Raw genomic sequence first — 25,025 nt, forward strand, 5'->3', positions numbered from 1 at the left:
GAATTTGAATATTTGACAGCCTTTAAGTGGTAAACTGAAAAGTCATTTATATAACAACAATATCAGATGTTCCCCAAATATCAAATAATTATCAAAGGTACCAGTATTATAATTTAGTACGCCAGACGCGCGTTTCGTCTACACAAAACTCATCAGTGACGCTCATATCAAAATATTTATAAACCCAAACAAGTACAAAGTTGAAGAGCATTGAGGATCCAAAATTCCAAAAAGTGTCAAAATATGTATTCAAGGCAATACACCACTGTTTGCTTTTATGTCATCTGCTATTGACTGATGGTTCTTTCGATTAGTTGTAAAGAATTCTCAAACATCTTAATCTATATCTATCTTCTCTGTCGTCGATGTTCACTTAAAGCGTGTCAATAAAACATAATAGCTGATGTTATTAAACATTTACTTCATATTAACTGTGTAAGTGTTTAGTTACGCAAATCAATTTCAGTAGCGTAACACGTATAAATATTGTTTTTTGTAACTAGAGGGTTTGTTTGCACCAATGGTCGGATCATATGTTCAATGCTTCCTGTACAGCTACCAAAGTAGTGTTTTGAAAAGCCAAGTCTGAACATCTTAGCTGGCAAACATAACAACAAAGACGAAATCTTGCATCCGTAATCATACTCTACATAACCCAGCATTAACTATTTTTCATACCAAACACACAGTACTTAGTGACAACAAAAGAATAATTAAAAAGTAGCAGTGCCGTGCGCATCGAGACGAATCATATTGTGGTCGATTTCATCCTACAAAACAATACTGTTTTAATCAAAAGGGAAGGCATACGTAACAATTCATTATAATGGACGGAACCCAGAAACGCTCACAATATATTAACAGAGTATTACTCAGGAAAGACATACTAAGATTAAGAACCATTTTCACGGACAGTGTTTCACATTTCATAGTGTCATGAACAGTAATTCATAGTGAAACATGGTTGGGAAGGAAGGGATTTAATTTCATAATTACATATTGTCTTAATTAGTATTTCAATAAGCCATAGTGTCTACGGAAAATATGTTCATATGAAATTATAAAGGACACAAGTGGGCCTCATATCAACAGGTGTGGACTTCTGCAGCGCCCTCTTCTTTCTATAATAGACGACAAACACGTAAATGCATTTATAAAGCGCACATATCTTGAGGCATTAGGATTGTGACGAATCCTTACATATAAACAGTGATACACACATGTCCTTTCAGAGGTTTTCCACGAGACGAACAGCACATTATTATTTCCCCCCTAGCACAGTAGCCCCTCGTTTCGCTAAATGATACGCTATTTCCTAGTAAACTTCACTTAACTTTCACTTCCTGATGAACTTTTTATTCGTAAGTTGAAAGAAATATTATTTTGTGGACAATAAAGGAAAAAAGGTAGGAAAGAGAATCGTTTCAAAATGCTTTTTACAAATTTCACAATATGAAAGGTATAACTTTAAAGGACTGGTCATTTTTTATCTTAAGTGAAGGGTTGCGAGAAAGCAATTGAAGAGGTGTCAAACGGGGGGGGGGGTCCTTCATTTCTGTATTTTTTAATATTTTAGTACGTCTTTTCTCTTTATTTATATGTGTATGCTTCCGCTGTAGATATCGGGTGCATTAAGTGTAACCCTTGTCTGTTTGTCAGTTCGTCTGGCCGTCCAATGTTTGTTTCTGCACTCTTGCTTAAAAGATGGGGCGAAATATACCAGAGGTAAATTCAGATTCATAGATCGAAAATAGTCTGACAACGCATAGACTAAACAAGAAAAAGACAAACAGACAAATAATAGTATATAAAACACCACATAGAAGCTTAAGACTAAGCAACACGAATTTAAGTTAACCGCATGTTGATTTGTTTCAAACCAATGTTTAAGAAACTTTTACTTGCACCCACATTTTCGAAATTCGAATTGCAGTGTTGAATACAGTTTATGAACCTCGTACACATTGCTAAGAACCAAAACTCGCAACCTTACATAGAATCTAGCAGTGAGCATGGTTAGTCTCTGACGTTCTACAGTTATCCCCATTTATAACTTAGAAAATTGAAATTTCATTTGTGTCAGGACATTTTATTATTGATGTTTTGTAGAATTGTTGTAGATAAAAAAAATATAATTAACAGAAAATAATGACCAGCAAGACAATATTTGGTTTTCTTGGATTGTGTCTCATGTTCTAATGTTCTGGAATAAATAAAATATATAATTGTTGTATGGATATACCTCAGAAATATTTGAATCATGAAAAAATGCTATCTCATCCGTGTCTTGAATTCTATTATGGTTATTGGGCTGTATTGTGATTTTTTGTTTCTTTGTTGCAACAAAAAGTAAATTCGCATAAATACTGAACTCAGAGGAAAAAATTTAAAGATTTAAAATAGTTCGAAAGTTATATAGAATTTATAAGAATTCACAAATGGTTCATTTCACTAAGTAATACATAATTTTGACCTTTGTGGTTCCTCGTATTTTCTAATTTATAAAAGAAATATAACTTAATGATATTTATTATGTTATAAAAACACAACATACTGACAGGATCTTTTAAAGTGCAGAGGCAGGTTATAAGAAACATAAAAACACCAAAAAATCGCATATATAAAACACACCTGCCAAAAAAAAACCACACATTGACGGGATGTATAAGTACCCAACCACTTTAAATGGATATCATAGAAAACTATCCATCAGTAAAAGTAATATTAATAATAGAACTAAGACAAATGGAAAAACGAAATAAATTGTTAAGATGATAAAGTACGCCGAATCCATACATCAAGACCATCAAGTATTTATTTGTGAAGTTAATACGGAATATTTATCAACAAGGTCTTGGTACCTTCCGGTGAACTTTTTAGAAAAAGGACGAGACGTCCTTTGACATACCCCTGGTTCATCAACTTTCTGATCAGACACTGATGGCGTTTAACAAAGTCTGAGTAGGAGCTGCAAGCTCTTGAATATCGAATAATTTGGGAAATGTATATCCCATATGCAGGTGAAGTTGGTATATTGCTACTAAGTCGGGCGAAATTTATAATTTCAAAATCAAAATCGTCTCGTTTGTCATAGATTCTTGTACTGAGATGACTGTGTAAGTCGAATTCGAGATATGAGTCTAAAAATGTTAAGTTCTGGTACTTTTTAATGGAAAGTACAGTTTGTGTAACTTCATTCTTTTCAAATTTAAACTAATACATTTGTGGCAGTACTGAATTGTTGCTAAGATTTAAAACATTCGTGTGGACAAAAATGGAAATAAAATATTACAAATTTATCAGATTATACATGACATAATATTGATGATTATGATCAGCATAAATGAAAAACATGTTTAAAACCTATATAGCTAGATAATTAAATTTGGAACGGAAAGTGATGATGAAAAAAAGAATATACAGGCGGCAAGTGTAACCTACTCGAGGAAAGTAGACTTAACCAGTAATGAGCAGGAAATATTTATTTACTGTATTTTTGCAGCTGATTATCTGTTGGCAAGAAATCATTCTGGTAAAAAATAAAGGTTGATATGAAACAATTAACTATTAAATAATCAAAGAACATATAAAGGTCTGATAAATATCATTGCAATTAATTCAGTTTGTGTTTGTTGTGTACTGTATTTGTAGGTAACAAACATTGATTCAGTTGGTATTTATGTTTTAATCATATAAAAACAAATTGTCCAAATCGTTGCTTTTATATGTTAACATGTTTCGACATAATATATATAAACAAATATAAACAAGCACGACCATTCTAGTGTATTTTAATTATTTATAAACAAATACCAATAAGAATAGCCGTAGCAGTACTTGCATAACGTAGTTTTTGTTAAATTTCATTTTAAGTTGTTTGTGCAAGTTATAGGAAGGAAATAGAAAGATGACTTTGATATTGATCAAACAGAAAGTAAACCTTGAAAAAGGTTCTTTTTTATTGTCTATTGCATACGTGAACAGTCCCATTATGGATTTTGTTTAACCAAATAAGAAAATAAGAAAACTGTCATTTGATTAAAGTGTATAATGTAGTTCGTGTGAATGAGTCAATTTGAATATAGGAATTTAGATTGAAATCTAGGATCTATTGGTTTTTTTATTTGCATTTCAAAACAGTAGTAATCATCTCCCCGTGAGCCTCTTTTCATGAATTGTGTTAATCGAAATCAGGAAATTAATAATCTGTGGTATATACATGTTTTCAATATTAGCAAAACTAATAAAGCAAAGAAAAAGTACCCCAGTCTGTTAATTTGTAGGATTTGTCCCCATCACTTATCTGAATATCTATATCACTGATTTTAGTATTTTGTGTCATAACAGGTTGAGCACTTGCTCCATAACAAAGTGTATTATTCTACGCTGGACATATTTCTTGAATTTTTATTAACATGAGAGGTCGGTAAAATAAGCCATCTACGTTTTGCTACCATTTACATTGTAAACGTCACACACGTATATCTAGCTTACAACTTGTCAATAAGGTTACGCTTATAATGTTGATCCTTAAAATACTTTAATTCTAGTCTCTACCTTTCTCACAATTAGATACTGCTTATATTTGACTACCTGTAGGGTAAATATAAAAAAGCTTTATATTGGACTACCTTATGTCAAATTTCAATAACATCATTTTTAAAATGATAGTCTATTATGTGTTCATGTCCTAAAAACGCATATTAAGGCAAATGAGAAAAACGAATTTGGGTGTAGATTTGATTATTTTATAGCTTTTTAGCCAGTTATTTTTACTAGAGTAATTAATATAAAATACTGATTCTCGTTTATATAATATGGCTTATCAAATCCCATAAAATAACACAGTCTTTAAATCTTTAAATCTTTAAAATTCTTTATTGTTAATTCAGTCTACGAGATAATAAAATAGCATGCACAATTAGTTTTATACTAAGAAATCAATGTTGACTCTTATTTAAGTATTATTGTCATGTCTAAAAATCTTTATAAATCATTTGTTTGAGCCAATTATCAAACATAGGATACAGTTTGATTTCCAATGAGATAACTTGCAACCAGTGTGGAGTCATTGATTGGGGTTGCTTATATTTTAGGTCCTCTTATCAGAGTTATTTGGCAAATTGTAAAATGATAATTCATGTAAGGAAACTAAAAAAAACACGTTCATCCCAAACTGCTGACTATGTGGTATGGTATTTGCTCATTGTTGAAGGCTGTACGGTGACCTATTGTTGTAAATGTTTGTGTCATTTTGGTCCTTTGTGGATTGTTGTCTCATTGGCAATCATACCACATCTTCTTTTTTATATTAATCCTGAAAATGTCGATAATAAAATATCAGACCTAGTTCATATACAAAGTATGTATTGTTTCCATTTAATTTAAGTTAATTCCGGGTGATTTTTAGTATAAATGCCTATTTGAACACTGTCAATCCACTGAGGTATTATATATCCCTGACTATGATTACTTGTTTTGATATGCTTTTATTCCGTTTTTGGTTTATTAGCATTTCATTTTATTAAAGAAATTTTGCATTTGCTTATATTTTGGTCTACTGCATCATTTTAAAAAGTAAAATAAATGAAAACACCAAGCTGCGAGGAAAATCATCAACGGAAAGTCCCTAATCAAATGGCAAAATTAAACACATCAAACCAATGGAATACAACTGACATATTATTGACTTGTAACAGGCATTGCCTTATGTAGAAAAACAGTTTTCAAAGGAAAAACATGTATTGTTGAAATGCACATCTGGTGTAGTTGGTACTTTTAATGCTATTCCTCCTATAGTGTGAAGATAATAACTTATTTAAAAAAAATATAGTCTTACGCGAAATATGAATATATATACTGAACCATCATACACTATGTATCCATCAGTGATGGTCTCGATCTATTAAAATATTAAACATTTATCTAATGAGCAGTAGAAAAAGGCATTGCATTGCAATAAGTAATAGGCACTGAAACATAAATCACGTCATTGTGTCCTAAATATTGTTTTCAACGGAGGGCACACGAGTTTATTTGCCATAGACAATCGTGTGCTGTGTATTATGTGTTTTGTGTTTCATTATGACTGTTGTTTATACTTTGGACTTTGTCTTTAGATTATTGAGTGTTCTGTTTTGTTTATAAAATATTTTTTGACAATAAAAACCTCATGTTACTCATACATATTGAAGAGTACTTGTATTACTGTTTATAATTTCAGATTTAAAAAAAAAAGAATCGCTGAACCTAAACTATGGCCCAAACTAAAGGATATGAAATGAACTCTCCTCCACAACAGTCGAGTCAGTTTCAGGCCCCACAACAGCAACAACATACCACTGTGATCATTAACCAACCAAGTGCTCCGACTAACCCATTACTTGTTGGTACTGTACAAGGAACCAGAGAGTGGTCAAGTGGACTCTTAGATTGTTCTGAGGATATCGGAAGCAGTAAGTTAATGACTTATGATGGATATGTCTGAATATATATAAATACAATACATAACTGCATAAAAAGTTTGTTTCAAAACCCAAAGGACAAGAATAATTAATCAACCGCCATAACTAGAAAACTAATTACAAACTGTGATCTGCACAACTCCTAATCGTTTGTATTTGTGACGTTATCTTAAATACATTGTTATTTTTATTATCTTGTCGGCGTTTGTCAAATTTACATAGTTTAAAAATTAGATAGCATTTCTGCATTTGTTGCGGTTTAGATTTAATTTAATTAACATAAAGGAATATCTGCTCTAAATAACTCCCAAAATGCCTTAACTAAAAATATAAGAGTTATTAACCAATTGCGGGTTCCTGACTCCTAAAGAAAACAGGAGTGAACATGACTATATTGGTTCGAGGATGAATAGTCAACTAATTGTTTTGAAATCTATTATGGGTTTTTAAGACTTTATAACTTAATAGGTCTCTTTATTTACCACTTTATCATTGGTTTGAAATAATTATGTATGCCATATAAACGGTTTATATGTAATTTTAAGATAACATATTTTACATAGATTGGTGCTGCTGCCTTTATAACACTGACCAATTTCTGCCGAAGATTTATTTTTGGGAATAGCATTGAATTTTTTCCGAAAATCTGCCAAGATATGAATTCAGTGCTCCAAAATAGTAATTTCGTATTGATTTGACTTGTTGACAAAATTTGTATTTTTTATTCAATGTTTGCTTGTTTAGTGTTATATCTCGTTTCACGATTTTTTTTATATGTACCCCCTATAATAAGTGTTTAGTATTACGGTAAACTTTCACAGTTGTTCTGGCACTATGAACAGCATTGTCATTTTCTTATACTATACAGTTTCCCGTACTCATGAAACAAAATTATTATACTTGAAGGTAACTGTGTATGTTCATTATTTAACGCCATTTTGTCCCAGCTTTTTGTTTTACATTATTTTACAAATTGTATTTATATACATTGATCAATTTTATTCGTTTAGTGTAAGTTTACTTGTTTTGATCAATATTTCTGTTTGACCGCATTAAGCCATTTCAAATGATATGTTTTAAAGTGGCTTTCTATAATGTAATGTTACACCACTGTTGCAGGTTTGGGTGAAGGTTGTCCCTGTTAAATATTTTCAACCCGCTGTATTTGTTTGAACCTGTTCTAAGTCAGGAACCCGTTGTTGAATGAATGTCGTTTGATGATGTGGTTCATAAGTGTTTATCTTTTTTTTTTTATATAAATTAAAACCATTTGTTTTACTGTTTACATTCTTTTACACTATATTTGTTTGCTCTTTATAGCGTGCTGTTTTGCGTGAGTCAAAGTTTCGTGTTCAAAGCCGTACTTTGAAATGGTTTAATTTTCACAACTTGTGACTTTGATGGAGAGGAACTCATACCACATCATCTTATATCTAATTAATAATTTGCTTCTGAATAATTCCGCTTTCGTCCTGCATGACGAAAGTGAGGGTCACATGCTTTCTGTCCATGTGAAGTTAAAACACCATCATTAAAACCAATAATAGAACAACCTTTGATAACATTTGTCGTCAACGCAGTACTGCTTTGTTCAGTAGAAAAATTTATTAGAAAATGGAAGTACCCTTAGTCATAGTAATAACAGTGCTGCTATATTTTCATGAAACTATGTTATTGAATGAGTTTGAACTACCGTTTAACAATTGTTTATAACTGTGTGTGTTACATTTTAGTGTTGTGTCGTTGTTCTTCTCTTATATTAAATACGTTTCCCTCGATTTTAGTTTGTTACCCCGATTTTGTTTTTTGTCCATGGATTTATGAGTTTTGAACAGCGGTATACTACTGTTGCCTTTGTTTATAAGTGAGAGGTTTCGCTCTATAAAACCAGGTTCAATCCACAATTTTCTACATTTAAAAATGCCTGTTTCAAGTTCATTTTTTTGTGATTTTACTTTTAACTACCATTGCATTGTATAAAAAAAAAACCTGAATTTTTGTATGGGCATCCACGTTACTTTTAGTGAGGCAATATTATTTGAGAATGTAATACAAGAAACTGTTGCTTCAGGAGCGAGATATATAGCATTTACATTTAAACACATGTTTCATGATGTGTTTTTGCTTGTAGTGGCGTTTACCTGTTGCTGTTACCCTTGTTCAGTCTGTACTATTGGGAACAGAATAGGAGAAAATTGGTTCACACTTTGTTTTGTACCGGCTGCAGACATTACTTACAGGACCAGAATAAGGACTCTTGGAGGAATAAGGGTAGGTCAATAGAAAAAGACAATGTTGTATGATTACCAATGTACCAACTCTCCACAATACATCAAAATGACACACATATTACCAACTATATGTAACCGTACGGCCTTCAACAATGATCAAAGCAGATGCCGTATAGTCAGTAAAAATTGCCGCGTAATCACAAATGTAAAACAATCCAAACGAAAAACTAACGGCCTACTTTATGTTAAAAAAAAGAACAAAACAAACGATGGCACAAAACCCTCCCCGTAATATGGTACAGTGACAGCGCAACAGCACAACACTAGAACACGATCTTCCCAAAAGATTAAGGAAAAAACATATATTAATTGCTCCATATGTAACTCTTACAAATTCTTTGAAATCATGAGTTTGTAAATTGAGACGCATCCATTGAAAGAAATCACTTCGCTCGATATCCAGTTCATTGTTGATATTGAATTGGCGTCCTTGTGTTCTTCGTGTTTCATATCTAAGAAGATATCAAACTCATTTTTAATATTTTCTGTATGGATTTAAACAAATGCCAAAATAAAAAAGGAAAACAATTGTTTGTAAAGATTGATATTGTAATGAATTGTACATTTCAGGGTGATATGTTTTCCGACTGCATGTCCGTTACATGTTGTCCAGCATGTGCCGTTTGTCAGGAGCAAAGAGAACTAACAACTATGGGACTTTAAATCGTTGGTATTGATTGCGCTTGGGCAGAGGACTTAGTTAAATGTATAAAGTATCACATGGCTTCACGTTATTTGTTCCATAATGCTTTCTTTGAAAACAAAATTGTTATTTGTGTAAAATGTTTTTTTTTTTTTTTTTTAATTTATTGACTATATTTGTATCTAATAAAAAGAGCTTATGTATTGCTTCTTAATAAAGAAACTGATTTTGAACATATTGCTTTAGTTTCACGTCTGTATGCTATATGCTACTTCTTTTGAATTGAGTTTTACTGTGCGTATTGTTGAGTGTTTTTTTACATTGGCTAGAGATATTAGGCGAGGGTTGAGATCTCAAAATTATGTTTAACCTTGCCGCCTTTGTGCGCCTGTTCAAGGTAACGAGCCTCTGGTCTTTTTTAGTCATGTATGATTTTTTATTTAAGTTTCTTGTGTATATTTCGGAGTTTAGTATGACGTCCATTATCACTGAACTACTATTCAACTTTGTTTAGGGGCCAGCTGAAGCACACCTACGGAGGTGGAAGTTTCTCGCTGCATTGATGACCCATTGGTGGCCTTCGGCTGTTGTCTGCTCTTTGGTCGGCTTTGGTCTGTGCAGACACAAATTAGTATTGATATGGTCATATTAATAAATTATAAAACTTGTGAATTTTTGAAATACTAAGGCTTTTTTTTACCTCAGGAATAGATAACAGAGCTGTATTTGGCAAAATTTTAAGGAAATGTTGTTTTCAATTCTCTTTAACTTCGTTCTTTATTTTCGCCTTTTTAACTTTTTTTTATTATAGCGTCACTGGGCGTCTTTTCTTGAAGAATCGCGCGTCTGGCGTAAATACAAAATTTAGTATCTATGATGAGTTTAATTATTAACAAAAAGAAGTGTGTTGGTGTTGTTTTATAAGACATTATGTTTAAATTTGTTTTTGAAGCTAGTACTTTCAAACCAGACATTTTTAAGTCATTCCAAGTCTTTCTGTTAATCTTCAGACTTATCCACTGCAGAAAATCCAGAATTGGTTACACAATTTGCAATTAATTGCAGTCTTTTTTTTTTACAAAACTTTTAGGAATTAATGGTCCTGAATGTTCTTACTTCGTACTTTAGATTTGAGCGTCACTGATAGTCTTTTGTAGACGAAACGCGCGTCTGGCGCAAATACAAATTAATCCTGGTATTTTAGATGAGTTTATTCATTATCTGTGTAGTTAACATTATTTTCTAGCGAAAACAACTTGAAAGATTTTTTAGAAGTAACACTTTTTACAGGTCATGGATATTCTACCAATTATCTCTTCAAAAACATTAAAAAAATAAAACAAAAATAAAAAATACCGAACTATGAAGGAAATACAAAACGGAAAATCAGTAATCAAAAGACAAAATCAAAATCTTAAACACACTATACGAATGGATAACAGCTGACTTGGTACAGGCATGTTCTTATGTAGAAAATGGTGGGTTAAGCCTGGTTTTATAGCTAGCTTTACCTATCACTTTTATGACAGACGCATAAAACTGCAATATATTGACAACGATGTGTGAACAACACAAACATACATGATAGGTAAAAGTGTCAAAAATATGGTACATCAGATTGTGTTATAATCTCAATCACTATAAAACAAACAAATATGTAACAAAGAAGCACAGAAAGGCATATATTTTTTTTTAAGAATGATGCTTTTTTCTGAAATCTTTTAACATTTCACAGGAATATAATACTTTTACATAAATTAATCATCCCTAATTCTTATTAAATTTGTATTTGCATTGTATCATTTATCATTTTTTTTCGTTCAGTGTATATTTACTTGTGTTACTACGTCTTTTGATTGAGTTAAGCCATTTCAGTTGAAATTTTATAGAGTGTCTTTCTATGTTTGGAGTTTACACTATTGTTACAAGTAAGGTCGAATGTTTGGTATCATTAAAACGTTTAAACCCGCTGCAATTGTTTGCACCTGTCCTAAGTCAGAATTCTGAAGTACAGTAGTTGTCGTTTGTTGATGTGTTCCATAAGTGTTTATCATTTTTCGTTTGTTGTATAGATTAGGCCGTTAGTTTGGCCGGTTGACAGGTTTTACACCAGTACTTTTTGGAGGACCCTTTATATCTTGCTGTTCGGTGTGAGTCAAGGGTCCATGTTGGAGACCGTACTTTGACCTATAATGGATTATTTTTTTTAAAAAATGTGACTTGATGGAGAGTTGTCTCATTTGCACTAATACCACATCTTCTTATAACTATATATAGACAAAGCACATTAGAAGAAATGTAACGCAAGAATACAAAAATTGTTCATACCACAATACCACAATGACGGGATGTGTAAGTACAGAGCCACGTCATGTAACAAAGCATATATAGATAAATCACATTTATAAGCAAAATGGAGGACACGAAAACAAACATTTCACCATAGAACAATAGCACAATAACGGGACGTATAGGTACAAAGGCAAGTCAAATGGATTTCACCAGAAACATACTGAACAGTAAAAGTAATAATCATAACGAAAATTACTACAACACGTTATAAATATGATAAACGACGTCAGTACCCAGAATCTATACTTTAAAACAATCGTGTATTTTTTGTGAAATTGATACAGAATAGTTATCAACAAGGTCTTGGTACATTTGTACCTTCAGATCAACTTTTAGACGAGACATTCTTTGACATAGCCCTGGTTCATCAACTTTCGGTTGAGACACTGGTAAGTTACAGCTCATAATAGATACACAAAAAACTAAAACAAAAGCAGGTTATTCAACAAAAGAATATCAAAAAGTAGTTTTTACTGGAATGGTGACCAACTCGAAAAGATATTAAAATAAAAATATTTTCGAAGTATAATCAAAGCATCTAGAATATTACTACGAATTGAATTAGATAAGAAATATATTTAAGTTGTGTTCTCTGCAATAGAATTTTTTTCTAAAAAACTTGACAACAAATTGTTCGAATCGCTAGTTTAACACATTCTTATGTATTATAAATCAGAAATTTTGTATGGATAGATTTAGAGGTAAATGTATACAAAAACAATAAAATCTGATAGACAAGCACAAATAAAGACACGAATAAATTTGATATTTTAGCAAGGAATGATAAAAGTGGAGAAGACATACATGTATTTACAATTTTGCAAATATATATCTAGGATTAGTAAACAATTTGTAAATAGCGCTACTCAAGCACAACTAGCCCAGTATCAAATCGATCATATATCCAGTAATGAAAAAAAAAACTTTATTATATGATGCTTCTGTTTCTCTAACTGGCTTAATGTAAATGTTACAATCTCACGGATCTCATGTAGAAATAATAGCCCGTACAAGCAAATTAGACATGAATAAAATACAGGACACTAAAGAAGAGTTCGTTTAAAAAAAAATTAAAAAAGAATTTTGCACATTTAATTGTTTAGAAATATTAAGATCAACTATTGAAACAAGTAAAGTGTTCATGTACAGTAAATTTATACAAAATATGAAATAAACAAATACATTCTTAAAACAATGTTGAATGATGAAAATTATTACTAGTATGTAATATGCGAGTAAGTGACCATTTCTTGGAATTAGAAAGGAGTAGATAGACAATAACTACAAGAGAAAATATGATATGTACATATTGTAATAACAATGAGGTTGAAGATAATCCCCACTTTTTCTTAATATGTAGATTAATATTTTTTACAAAATCAACTTGAACAAAACACAAATGTTATGTAATTAGAATTATAAAAAATGTCTGAAACAAATATATCAACGTTACTTCAGTCTATCTTCATTTGATATTATGCAGCTTACTGTTTGGTTCTTTAAAACGTCATTTGCACTGAGCAGCGTGGACTCAAAACCTGCATTTTCATTATCATATTTTACTAACTCCTATATTTGATGATTTAAAATATGTTACATGCATAATTTTTGCATTGTGTATATATTTGTATTCGAATGGGTATATGCTATCAACCTTCAGTGTATTAATATGCATTCATTTATAAATATTTACATAAATAAATAATTTCCCCCTAGCACAGTAGCCCCTCGTTTCGCTAAATGATACGATATTTCCTAGTAAACTTCACTTAACTTTCACTTCCTGATGAGCTTTTTACTCGTATGTTGAAAAAAATAAATATATTTTTTTAACTTTAAAAGAAAAAGGTAAGACAGTTTTACTTTATTTTGATTGTTAATAGTTACCTAAGGTACCAGGATTATAATTTTATACCTCAGAAGCGCGTTCAGTCTACATAGGACTCATCAGCAAGACAAACAAGTACAAATAAAAAAAGCATTGAGGACCCAAATTTCGAAAAAATTATGCCAACTACTACGGCTAAGATAATCTATGCCTGGGATAAGATTTTATTTTACTTATTTCTGCAAGTATCGGAGTATCACTTTTCAGTAACAAGACAATACCAATCAAAACCAAGGAGTAAATATTACTAGTATGATATATACATATACATATTCATGGATCTACAAACTGTCGATACCTGTACTTTGGCATTGAAAAAGGTCGTGTTTTTCCCTGGCTGTTTATGACGTCTTTACACTAAATCCATTGGAAATTGGATGTGTACGGCTTGATAGTTTAGTCTAAGATGCATGGTTTTTTTATTAGTTGTTAATGGCTTTGAACTAGCTGTCAGATAACTGCGAGTACTCTCAGATCTGTTCATTGTGTCGTTTTGTGTCGGGATGTATAAGTACCCGGCCACGTCCACTTGTATTTTTGTCCATCTGATGAGTTAAGCCTTTTTTAACTGATTTTTATAGTTCGTTCTTATGTTGTACTGTTATACCACTGTCCCAGGTTAGGGGGGGGTTGGGATCCCGCTAACATGTTTAACCCCGCCACATTATTTATGAATGTGCCTGTCCCAAGTCAGAAGCCTGTAATTCAGTGGTTGTAGTTTGTTTATGTGTAACATATTTGTTTTTCGTTATTTATTTTTTTATATAAATAAGGCCGTTAGTTTTCTCGTTTGAAATGTTTTATACTGTCTTATCGGGGCCTTTTATAGCTGACTATTCGTTATGGACTTTGCTCATTGTTGGAGTCCGTACGGTGACATATAGTTGTTAATGTCTGTGTCATTTTGGTCTCTTGTGGACAGTTGTCTCATTGGCAATCATACCACATCTTCTTTTTTATAAAGACTCACAAAAACCAAAGGACATTTACATCAACAGTTTAAATAATAATTAAGACACAACACGAACTCCACTAAAAACCGGGAGTGAAATCAGGTGCTCCGGAAGGGTAAGCATTTCCTGCACCGTATACGGCACCCGTCGTGTTATTTCTTTGTTCAGTCCGGTAATGATGAAAGGTTATTATGACCGAGGAAGAATATCAGATATGATTTCTGACACTCTTTTGTCATAATGGCCAATCAGCTCATGATGGCGACAGTAAAATTTCTTGAGTGATGACCTTAATTTGATTGATTCATAGCCCTGTCTTAGCAACTTTTGAGAAAGCAGTATTCCTCGTTCAACAAAATCAGCGTACTTTGAGCTAGCTCTAGAGTAACGTATTAATCGAGACGACACATATACTCCATATGCTGGTGCCGCTGGGATGTTGCTACACAGAAATGGAAAGTTGACGATAGGAAAATTAAAATCATCGCGTTTGTCATAAATTTTGGTATTCAACCTACCATCAGTAGTCATTTCGAGAAAAAGGTCTAAATATGAAGCAGATTTATCTGTGTCGGCAGTATATTTAATTTCAAGTTCACTTGGATATATTAAATGTAAGTGATCACTGTATATATTATTATTAAGAGACAGTACATCATTAATATACCGAAAGGTGAAATTAAAAGACTGGGCTAATTTCTTTTCTCCTTTCTGTACAAGCCCTTGGATAAATTCTGCTCCATAGGAATATAAAAACAAATCTGCAATTAGAGGAGCGCAATTGGTACCCATTGAGATTCAAATAGTCTGTTGGATGTCCAAATCTCCAAATTCAACAAATATGTTGTCAATTAAAACGTCCAGCATGGCAGTGATATCCTCGTCGGTATATTTTTTCCTTGACTCTGTATGATTTTGAACAAAGTAAGCTGAATTCCAGCCCAAAACTAGATATTTAAATGTCAAGTGCCCTTTTTGTTAAAGAAACAAAGCTGACGAGTTCTTTCAGTCGAGCTTTAAGTTAAGTATATACATGTGTTAAAATAGTGGTATTGTACTCTCTATGATTAGAGTAATATTATAATGAGCAACCATGTGTATGTGTTTTGCCTTTTGGTATAGACGTACATATGCCTAAGTTTGTCTCATGCAAACTTTATGAAGCTTTATTAAGCTCATATTCGATGCTAAAAACCAACACTCGCAGACAAAATAAGAATTTGTGCATTGAACGTCTTACAGTTCACCGCATTTAGCAACAACTTTTCTTCAACCTATTTTTGATTGTGATATAATGCACATGAGTTCTATCAGCATAAATAAAAAAAATATGTTTAATACTAGTATAACTAGATTACTGTCATTAGAACATTAAAAGAAAGTGAATGAATTATTTTCAAAAAAGAATATACCAAGGCAGCAAGTAACACAACTCATGGAAAGAATATTTACTGTGTTTTGCAGTTGGAATTGAGTAGTTACCGGAACCCAAAAAGCAATCGCTTTATTTCTTAATCAAAATCATTTATAACTTATATTTCTTTTGATAAGAAATTGGTACAAATAATTAGGTCTTCCAGGTTACTATTGGGTTTTTCATCAAACAAATCAAATGTTTGGTAGTGTAATCTTCGAACATTTTATTTTCTTTAAGCAAATTTGAATTTTTTTTTCATAGAAATATTTTTGAAACTAATTGTGTAATATAAGTTTTGTTGAAGTGGTTGTTAATCACAAATCTGCAAAACTCTTTAAATCATGTAAATATCTGATTTTACACAGCGTTTAGCATATATTATAATACGTTTGTGTTTCTATTGATTTTATTCACCAAAATATTACACATTAAATAGTTTGACTAACTCATATAACGGAAATGTAAAAAAAAAAAAAAAAAAAAAAAAAAAGCAAGAATTCCGCGAACTCCTAGCAAATTGAAAAAAAAGGAGTATCTTAAAAACAAAATTAAACGCTTTCACTCAACGGAACTATTGAAATAAATCTTCGTAGGTTTACATTTTATTTTTTAATCAAAATGAGAAATTTAAAAGTTACTATAATCAGTAGTACAGTAAGAGAACAAAACTGAATTTCAATACGAAATATCTAAAGGTACCAATACTGTGTTTGTTGATATTCCGTATCAACTTTGCAAATAAAACATGATGGTATTGAAGTACAGTTTCTGGGTACTGTAGTTTTTTATTATCTTATGAACGTTTTACAGTATTCTGTTATTTGTCTATATGAACATTATTTATACTTTATTCGATTTTTTGTGATATCTATTTGACGTGGCTCTGTACTATTTTTGTATTATTGTCTTTCTTTTTCACTCCAGTGTTTTGTCCATATGCAATATTGTGTTTCGTTGTTACATATCTATTAGTTTTTATAGTAATCAAGAATATAACATAATGTTGATTGCTGTACTCCTATTTTGACATTTAAGCCTATAATTTTTGTTTTGTTCACCCATCTTTGTAAACTGTCATACACGTAACTAGCTTTAACAACAGGTTTGAACCACAGTTTTCTGCATAAGATAATGCCCGTACCAAGTCCAAGGTATAAGACATTTGTATGATAAGCGTTTGATTTTGCCATTTGATAAGGTACTGTTTTGTTTTTAATTTACCTCGGCGTCTTTTTTTCAGTGATATTATTTTTAATACTGTGGTCCATTTTGAGATGTTAGTGCCAATACTACATCACGCCTATTTCCTCTACCAGTGAATAGACGTGTCTTAAATAACATATGTAGCAAGCAACATGGCTGCATGGGACTAAAACGTATGATTTATGTCGTTTTCTGCACTGAAAATGTAAAAAATATTCGGACGACGACGGCGACGTCATGCCTTTATACACAACAATGCGTAAACCTACTTAGACCCCTTCTGATTATAAAGAACTATAGTTATGACATAGGCTTCGATGTGTTATTTTCTCAGATAATTCGATAGAGGATAATGAGTTTGTTTAGCTACACTAAATATGCTACAACGCGTGACATGAAAGCATTTAAATATTCAGTCTATCTGGCATACATATATGTAAAATATCACCCTTTATTGGTATAAAATACAATAAAGATATCCGCTTGCTACCATATATCATTTGAAAGGGTTTGCAGAATCTTAAAATTTCTTATCCTCTTAAATCAGGAAATTTCATATATTCTATCAGAGACATCAATTGTTCGAATATTGGATTAGTTTTTCGTTGTTGTTTTTTTTTTTCCTCAAATATTTTCACCTTTTTTGAAAGTTTTAAAAAATGACACGAAATAAAGATGTTATGCATCCTATATATGCACATATGTGTACAAAATATTTTCGTTTTGTTGTGAAACTGTCCCTAATTTAGTGTATTTCATTTTAAACAAAAAAAAGCAGTAAGGATTGCCGTAGCTGTAATAACAATATTTAAATATATATAAACATAACATTTTGAGTTGTTTGTGCAAAGAAGGAAGGAAAGAAATAGAAGACGCCTTTGATATTGATCAAACAGAAAGTGAGCCTTGGAATAAGTTATTTGTTGGTTGACTATCGCATTAGTTGGATACAAGTACAGTCATATCAGGAATTTTAGTAGTAGCCATACGTTTAAGTACGCCGACTTTTGTATTTATAAGAGTACACAATGAAGTTCGCAGGAATAAATCAATTTAGATATCAGAATCTGGTATTAATTCTAGGGTCTATTTTTGTTTTTACTTGCATATTAAAAATAAAATGGGCTCCTTTTTTTATGAATTGTGTCTTTCGAAAACTGGACATTGATAATGACAGTATTTATGAATGTCATTTGCTATTAATTCTAATATAAACAAGAACTGCTCTATTAAATGGAAAAAAAAGATACAAAGCTACTAAATTGTATAACTTGTCAATAACATTAGCTAGAGATCCGAATCACTGATTTTTATATGTTATGGCAGGGTAAGCACTGGATCAACGTTGAAGATTATAATCCCCGCTTAGTTTTTTGTTTTTGAATTTCGATTAAAATTACAGGTCGGTAAATAAATTATAGCAATCCAAAACATTGGTGTTACTACCATTTACCCTTTAGAACTCCTCGCGCGTTTCAAGGGTTCTGTGTTTATTTCAAGTAACACGACAATAAACAGTATTACTTAACTTATTGCAAAATGTCTCTGCGATATCACGCCGTCTATGACGAAACGCAGGCCATATTAGACGCCTTATTTTTTTTATTTTTGTTTCTCTAATTTAGGCTTAAAAACGTTTAATATTTCACTGACTGTAGAGCTCAACCTTATGTCAAATTTCCAAATTTCAATAATACTTTTTAAATAATAGAGAAAATCGACGTTGCTTTAACGCAACAATTTGTGCCCAAATCCGCTTATAATTTGCCCGATTCAGACAAAAAACAAGGATGCATGTTATATCTACTTTCATAGACGTAGATATGAATATTTTGCCACCATTCACTGGGGATTCAAAAACCCATACATATCGATTTGAACGTAGATAACTTAAAATCAGTTGCACTGTTTGACCGCTGTTGATAAATGCTGATTTAGCTAGAAGTTAACCATGGTTACCAGTCAAATTGCATATCAGATGCAATAAGAGACGGTAATTAACTCGTGTTTTGTTGTATTGCTTAGGCGATAGTTTTCTAGCAGTATTTTTTCACATGTTCGGCTTTGGTCTTTTTTTTTCTTATGATGTTGTAAGAATTCATTTCACAAGTATACAGTGCTTAGAGAAAATGCAAAACGGAAAGTCCCTAATCAAATAACAGAATCAAAAGCTCAAACACATACAACGAAGGAAAGCTGTCATATTCCTGACTAGGTACTGGGATTTTCTCTTGTAGAAAATGGTGGAATGAAGCCGGTTATATAGCTAGCTTTACCTCTCACTTATATGACTGTTGCATCAAAGTCGATAATATTGACAACGACGTGTGAATAAAACAAAATAGGCACTTGTTAATTTTCTTACACAAATGAAATTTGATTGTCCCCTAATCATCTTGTGTCACTTTTGAAAAGAACTTAAGATGAAAACCATGCATTTTGAGTCAACTTATAGTGATTATGAAGATTGAAAACTCATTCGATATTTGTTATCTTCTTAAATTAGAATTCTCATTCTTCAACTAAGTCATCCTGTAAGTAAAAGTGTGAATGGCTCTAATATGAGTTTTAGCCTACTTAAACTCATTTCAACTTCTCCTGTAATAAAAGTGTCCTTGCATTGCCTTCTTAACATAGGTTTTTTGTTCATCATAACTACATGAAGTTACAACGACAAGATAAGAGCAGTCTCTACCTGTCTTTATATAATATCTAATATAGCTTAGACTGTTCTGAATCAGCCCATGTATATCAAATATATATATGAATCTTACAATATTTCAGGATTTGTTGGTAGTTTGGATGATTGTTGTCAAGTGTCAGGATTTAATTAATATGTAAAAACGCTGGTATTTTCTGTAATAGAACAGAAATCAGAACAACAAGGAAGCTTTGTTAATTTATATTGAAGGTCATTGCTATACACATTGTGTGAACATAGGGAAGCATTGTTGTAGGAAAAAGATGTGCATATTATCTGATATCTGATAAAACACGGTAGAGTATCAGGTGGAAACCCGGTTGAAATAGAACAAAAGAATCGAAGCTCTTTGTAAGAGAAGGTGATAAATGCTTACTGTAATGTTTACTATAGTGACAACATTTTTAAAAGTTAATAGAAACAAATAAATTGACAATTTTCTTTTCAATTACGAAGTGTTTTATTTTAAAAACACTATTTGCATAAATTTTCAATTTATCTAGTACATAGTTAAGCAGAACAACTAGATATCAAGTCGACGACATGGGTATCTTTCAAGTTGGATGTAGAAAATGCATAACCTCCGATTTTTACAAAACAATTACCACGGACGAAAAACATATCAATCTATTAGTTCAGTAATTTTCGTGTCTGCCCTTCTACTATGTTACTCAAGAAAAAATTTCAAAAAATGGGTAACAATTGTCTCGAAATGAGAAAATCGAGTGCACCTTTTTGTGTTAGGGCGTGTTTGAGTTGAATATTTTGTCTTGATATCGCACAAAGCAAGAATATTTCATACCTCGTCTCGATTCAGATTCTATCATTTTTATATATCAAATCTATAGGTTGACTTTATAACATAAAAAAAATCACAGTACTAAAAGATGAAATATATTGGTCAAGTGAAATACCTATCTAATGAATCACAAAAACAAAGTAGGTGTGTTCGAATAGCTATTATTTTACTAAAAGTTCTTGACGACAGTCTTTCAAGTTGGATGATGAAAATGCATATCTTCGAAAAATTATAATTGTTTGTGTGTGATAAATAGGGTTTATAGTCTTCAACCGCTAAAAAAATCTAGTCTGCCCTTCCACGAAATATTTAATTAGATTGTTTTTTAAATGTTAATGAATTTTTTAAAATTCCACCTAACAGCCGATTTTACAATAGCTTTAAATTGAATAAATGCAGACAAGATCATTAACTGATGCTCATTAGTTAGTTTATACATTTGTCTTTTAAAATACAACTGACATATAAAGATCGTAATGGTGCAATGTGGATAAATTTTTCGGTTTCCAAGAGCAAAATTAGCAGCGCGTCATCCCTACAATGGCTTCCGTTTCTACGATTTTAAAAATGAACTGGCTAAATGGGGAGGTAATTTTGACAAAGTAGAATCCTGACTGGTATGATTTAAAAAATATCGAATCCGAGTAAAACCCGTAAGCAAATGACAAAAAGCTCAAACACTTCAAACGAATGTATAACAACTAATATATTATTTATGATTTTCGAACAGCGGTATACTACTGTTGCCTTTATGTATACCTGACTTTCATGGTACAGGGATTTTCTCATGTAGCAATTAGTGGACTATTATTATTTCATTCATAAGACCGTGCAGTCCATGTCACAAGGAAAAGGACGCCTTGTCTTGGAAATTTCAATACTTAATCCTAATCAATCTAATAATCTAAGCCTCGTTTAGAAATAATAACTTCAATCCATAATAGGAAAGCCCTGTCACATTTAGTAAGGCTAACTTCTGTTGTTGGTTATTAACACGTATAGGGGAAGGGAAGTCTTGTGCAATAAGAAGGGTGGAATTAATAATACAAATAAAATTAAAATAAATTCAATTGAAATATTAATTTAAGAAATGCTAGTAAGAAATATTTTGGTACATAATAGCTATATACCAATATTATCGCCATATGAGTACCTTGAATTTTAGGGAAGCCTCTTTTAGAAAATTAAAGATAGAAATGACAGGAACTAAGAAAAACAGTAATACAAACTCAATACCATCTTGATAAACAGGTCGAGATGGGAGATTAGTTGAGATAAACTTTTTTAAGACAATTAATTCTATGGAACAACTAATGAATGATTATTAAAACATGCACAGGGAATGAGCACAAACGATATTATATTATGATATGATATCATCGTGAATTCGTACTTTTGCTCTTACACCTGTAAGATATAAAATAAAGATTTGACTCTTATTGTATTGTTTTTCTTTTGTCTTTTATTTATGATACGCCAGATCTTTGAGTGTTTACACTTGATTCACGTCATTCAGAACAAAACCTAACATGCTAACATATCATACTCATTTACACCTAAACTTTCCAAAACAGTATGCACTGATTTAGGAATATAATTGATAGGTTTATATATTATTCTTATATGCATAATGTGCTGAATTCAGAATATCTGTGAAATTTTTAATAAAACTTTTCTTCCTATTTTATAATTTTGTGTACTGAAAGAAGTACACCAGTGAGTCATGAACATGGTATATGAACCACTTAAATAGCAGATTTTATTAATTCAATGGCATATTTCTGAGCTGTGTTGATCAAAAGCAGAAAATATTTCAGAAACCAATATTGCGAGTCCCTGCAGGGCCTATGAAATTGTGTGTGTACTGAAATTCAGCTCGCTCGTGTGTTATCAACGAATGTTAACGTCATGTGACCACCAAAGTTCTGTTATCCATGTTTCAGGATATCAAAATGAACTTGCCAAATTTATTTTTCCAAAGTAAACTAGGCATGTGACAATTCTTACCGAGTTCAAAATTTGTCAATAACAATCGAAATGAAAAAAATAGCTGTTCCGAAGACTGTAAATTAAACTTTGGCATTATGTAATAGTATAATATATGCACGATCAGATTTTTTGTTGTTGTGATGTGTATCATTGCAATTAATTATATAAAATGTGTTTTCAGGCGAAACGCGCGTCTTGATCACACCTATTATATATAATGAGTTTATTTAATGGCTTGAATTTCCTTTCAAAGATACATTATTGTGACTTCCTATATTTTTCAAATACTTTTAAAACTTATAACATCATACCGCTCGTGAAACGTTGGGTTTCTTAAACTTTTGCAAATTCACGACTTCCTATCACATCCGTTTTTCGTCTGGTTTTTTTCTTCAGCGCAGCGACATCTGTTGACGGCTTTCTCAGAAATTACAACTAATTGATTCTCGTGAAATATATCAGGGGTTTTGATGGACAAATCAGGAATTTACTGTCCGGGTGAATTTGATAATTTGGACAATAAAACCATATGTTACTCATATCAAATATAGAGTATTTGTATTACTGTACCTTTTTTCAGATTAAAAAACTTAACTATGGCCGAAATGAACACTGCCCCAGAACAGTCGATGGGAGGTCAGTTTCAGCCCCAACAACTGCAACAAAATACCACGGTGATCGTTAACCAACCAAGTGCTCCGACAAATCAATTACTTATTGGTCCTATACATGGAACCAGAGAGTGGTCAAGTGGACTCTTTGATGTTTTTAACGGCATGGGAAACAGTAAGTATTAAACTTATGGGGGAAAGTCTAAGTATACGATCTACTTGTCGTTTCATGTCTTTACATGTTCAATATAATTCTGCATAAACAGTTTGACAAACCCGTGTCAAAAGGACAAATCAGAACTGTTGTCTGCAAATGTCAACTAAGTACCTCCAATTACGATGGAGTGAACTGAAATGTTGATGTTTCGGGCAAGAGTGTCCTGTATCAAGTCAGGAAAATGGCTATTGGTATATCATAGTTCGTTTCTGTGTGTGTTGCATTCTAGTGTTGTGTTTATGTTGTGTCTCTGTTCTCTTATATTTTCTGTGTTTCCCCTAGTTTTAATTTGTAACCCGAATTTGTTTATTTTCTCAATCGATTAATGAATTTTGAACAGCGGTATAATACTGTTGCCTTTATTCATCTCCTGGCATCTTTCATTTCCCCCTGAAAAGATTATGCTTACATAATTCATTATTAGGTATATACGTGCTAGTCTTTCGTCTTTTTTTAATATATTATACATCGCATCATCTTTTTATAATGCAACGCCTTTATACGGAGGATATAAATCCCCTTAATTAATTGATCACTATGCTGGTGCTTGTTATGCCTATCAATATTTTCTTCATAAAAGTTTGTTGCTCACAAGGAAGCTATTAAACCAAGTCTTCCAAGTGGTTGAGTTGAAATCACCCCTTCATATTTTTAAACTAAATTACATAGTTATTATGATTTCAATGATTAGGAATACATTAAATATTTATCATAATTATAAAGTAGTGAAAGGAAGACAATCCTACCTCTGACGATGAATCGGATTATCAAGATCGTGAGGATTAAAATAAACTCACTAAAATTCAGAAACCTTTACAATACCCTAGCTCCAAGGTTCGGAAAGTTATATTCCTGAAAATTGACAACATTATAACTTTGTAGTTTAGTGTATCATAAAAAAAAAACTACAAAAAGCTACAACACATATAACATTTACATTTTAAAAAATAAACATGATGTGTTTTTGCATTGTAGGTGTGTTCACCTTTTTTTGTTATTGTTTGACAATCAAAGACCTTTCAAGAAGAATAGGCGAACGTGGCCTAACAGGTTGTGTACCGGCTGCTGACATTAATATCAGGACCAGAATAAGGACACTTGGTGGAATTAGGGTAGGTCAATATAAAAAAAAGATTACGTTTGATTGTCAATGATAAAACTATCCACAATGACTCAGACAATCAAAAGTTGACACCTATAGGTAACCTTACGGCTTTCAACAACGGACTAAGCAAATACTGCATAGTAAGCTATAAAAGGTCCCGAAATGACAAATGACAAAACAGTTGAAACGAGAAAACCAATGACGTCGACCAGTACAACACAAGAACACACTATAAAAAAACAATAAACGAAAAAAACATATATTCGTAGCTACATATGTTAATGTTACAATTTTTGTTAAATCAATAGTTTGTGAAATCAGACACATACGTTGATAGACATTACTTAGCCTGATATCCAGTACATTGTAGATATCGAACTGGCATTCTTAAT

General features: G+C 31.8%; 1 protein-coding gene and 1 long non-coding RNA gene across 2 annotated transcripts; both read left to right on the forward strand.

Moving 5' to 3' along the window:
* Window positions 1–1,338: 1,338 nt before the first annotated feature.
* Window positions 1,339–9,633, forward strand: LOC143048644 (uncharacterized). The gene is made up of 4 exons (XM_076222431.1): window positions 1,339–1,406; window positions 6,224–6,455; window positions 8,596–8,735; window positions 9,326–9,633. Exons 2-4 carry the CDS (start codon window positions 6,257–6,259, stop codon window positions 9,416–9,418), a joined length of 432 nt encoding a protein of 143 aa, XP_076078546.1. The 5' UTR covers window positions 1,339–1,406; window positions 6,224–6,256; the 3' UTR covers window positions 9,419–9,633.
* A 3,890-nt stretch (window positions 9,634–13,523) lies between these two features.
* LOC143048645 (uncharacterized) lies at window positions 13,524–24,640 on the forward strand. The gene is made up of 3 exons (XR_012969903.1): window positions 13,524–13,598; window positions 23,281–23,486; window positions 24,504–24,640. It is a non-coding gene; the product is annotated as an uncharacterized LOC143048645 (long non-coding RNA).
* The last annotated feature ends 385 nt before the right edge of the window (window positions 24,641–25,025 follow it).

The sequence above is a fragment of the Mytilus galloprovincialis genome, chromosome 10 (assembly GCF_965363235.1).
Source record: "Mytilus galloprovincialis chromosome 10, xbMytGall1.hap1.1, whole genome shotgun sequence".
NCBI lineage: Eukaryota > Metazoa > Mollusca > Bivalvia > Mytilida > Mytilidae > Mytilus > Mytilus galloprovincialis.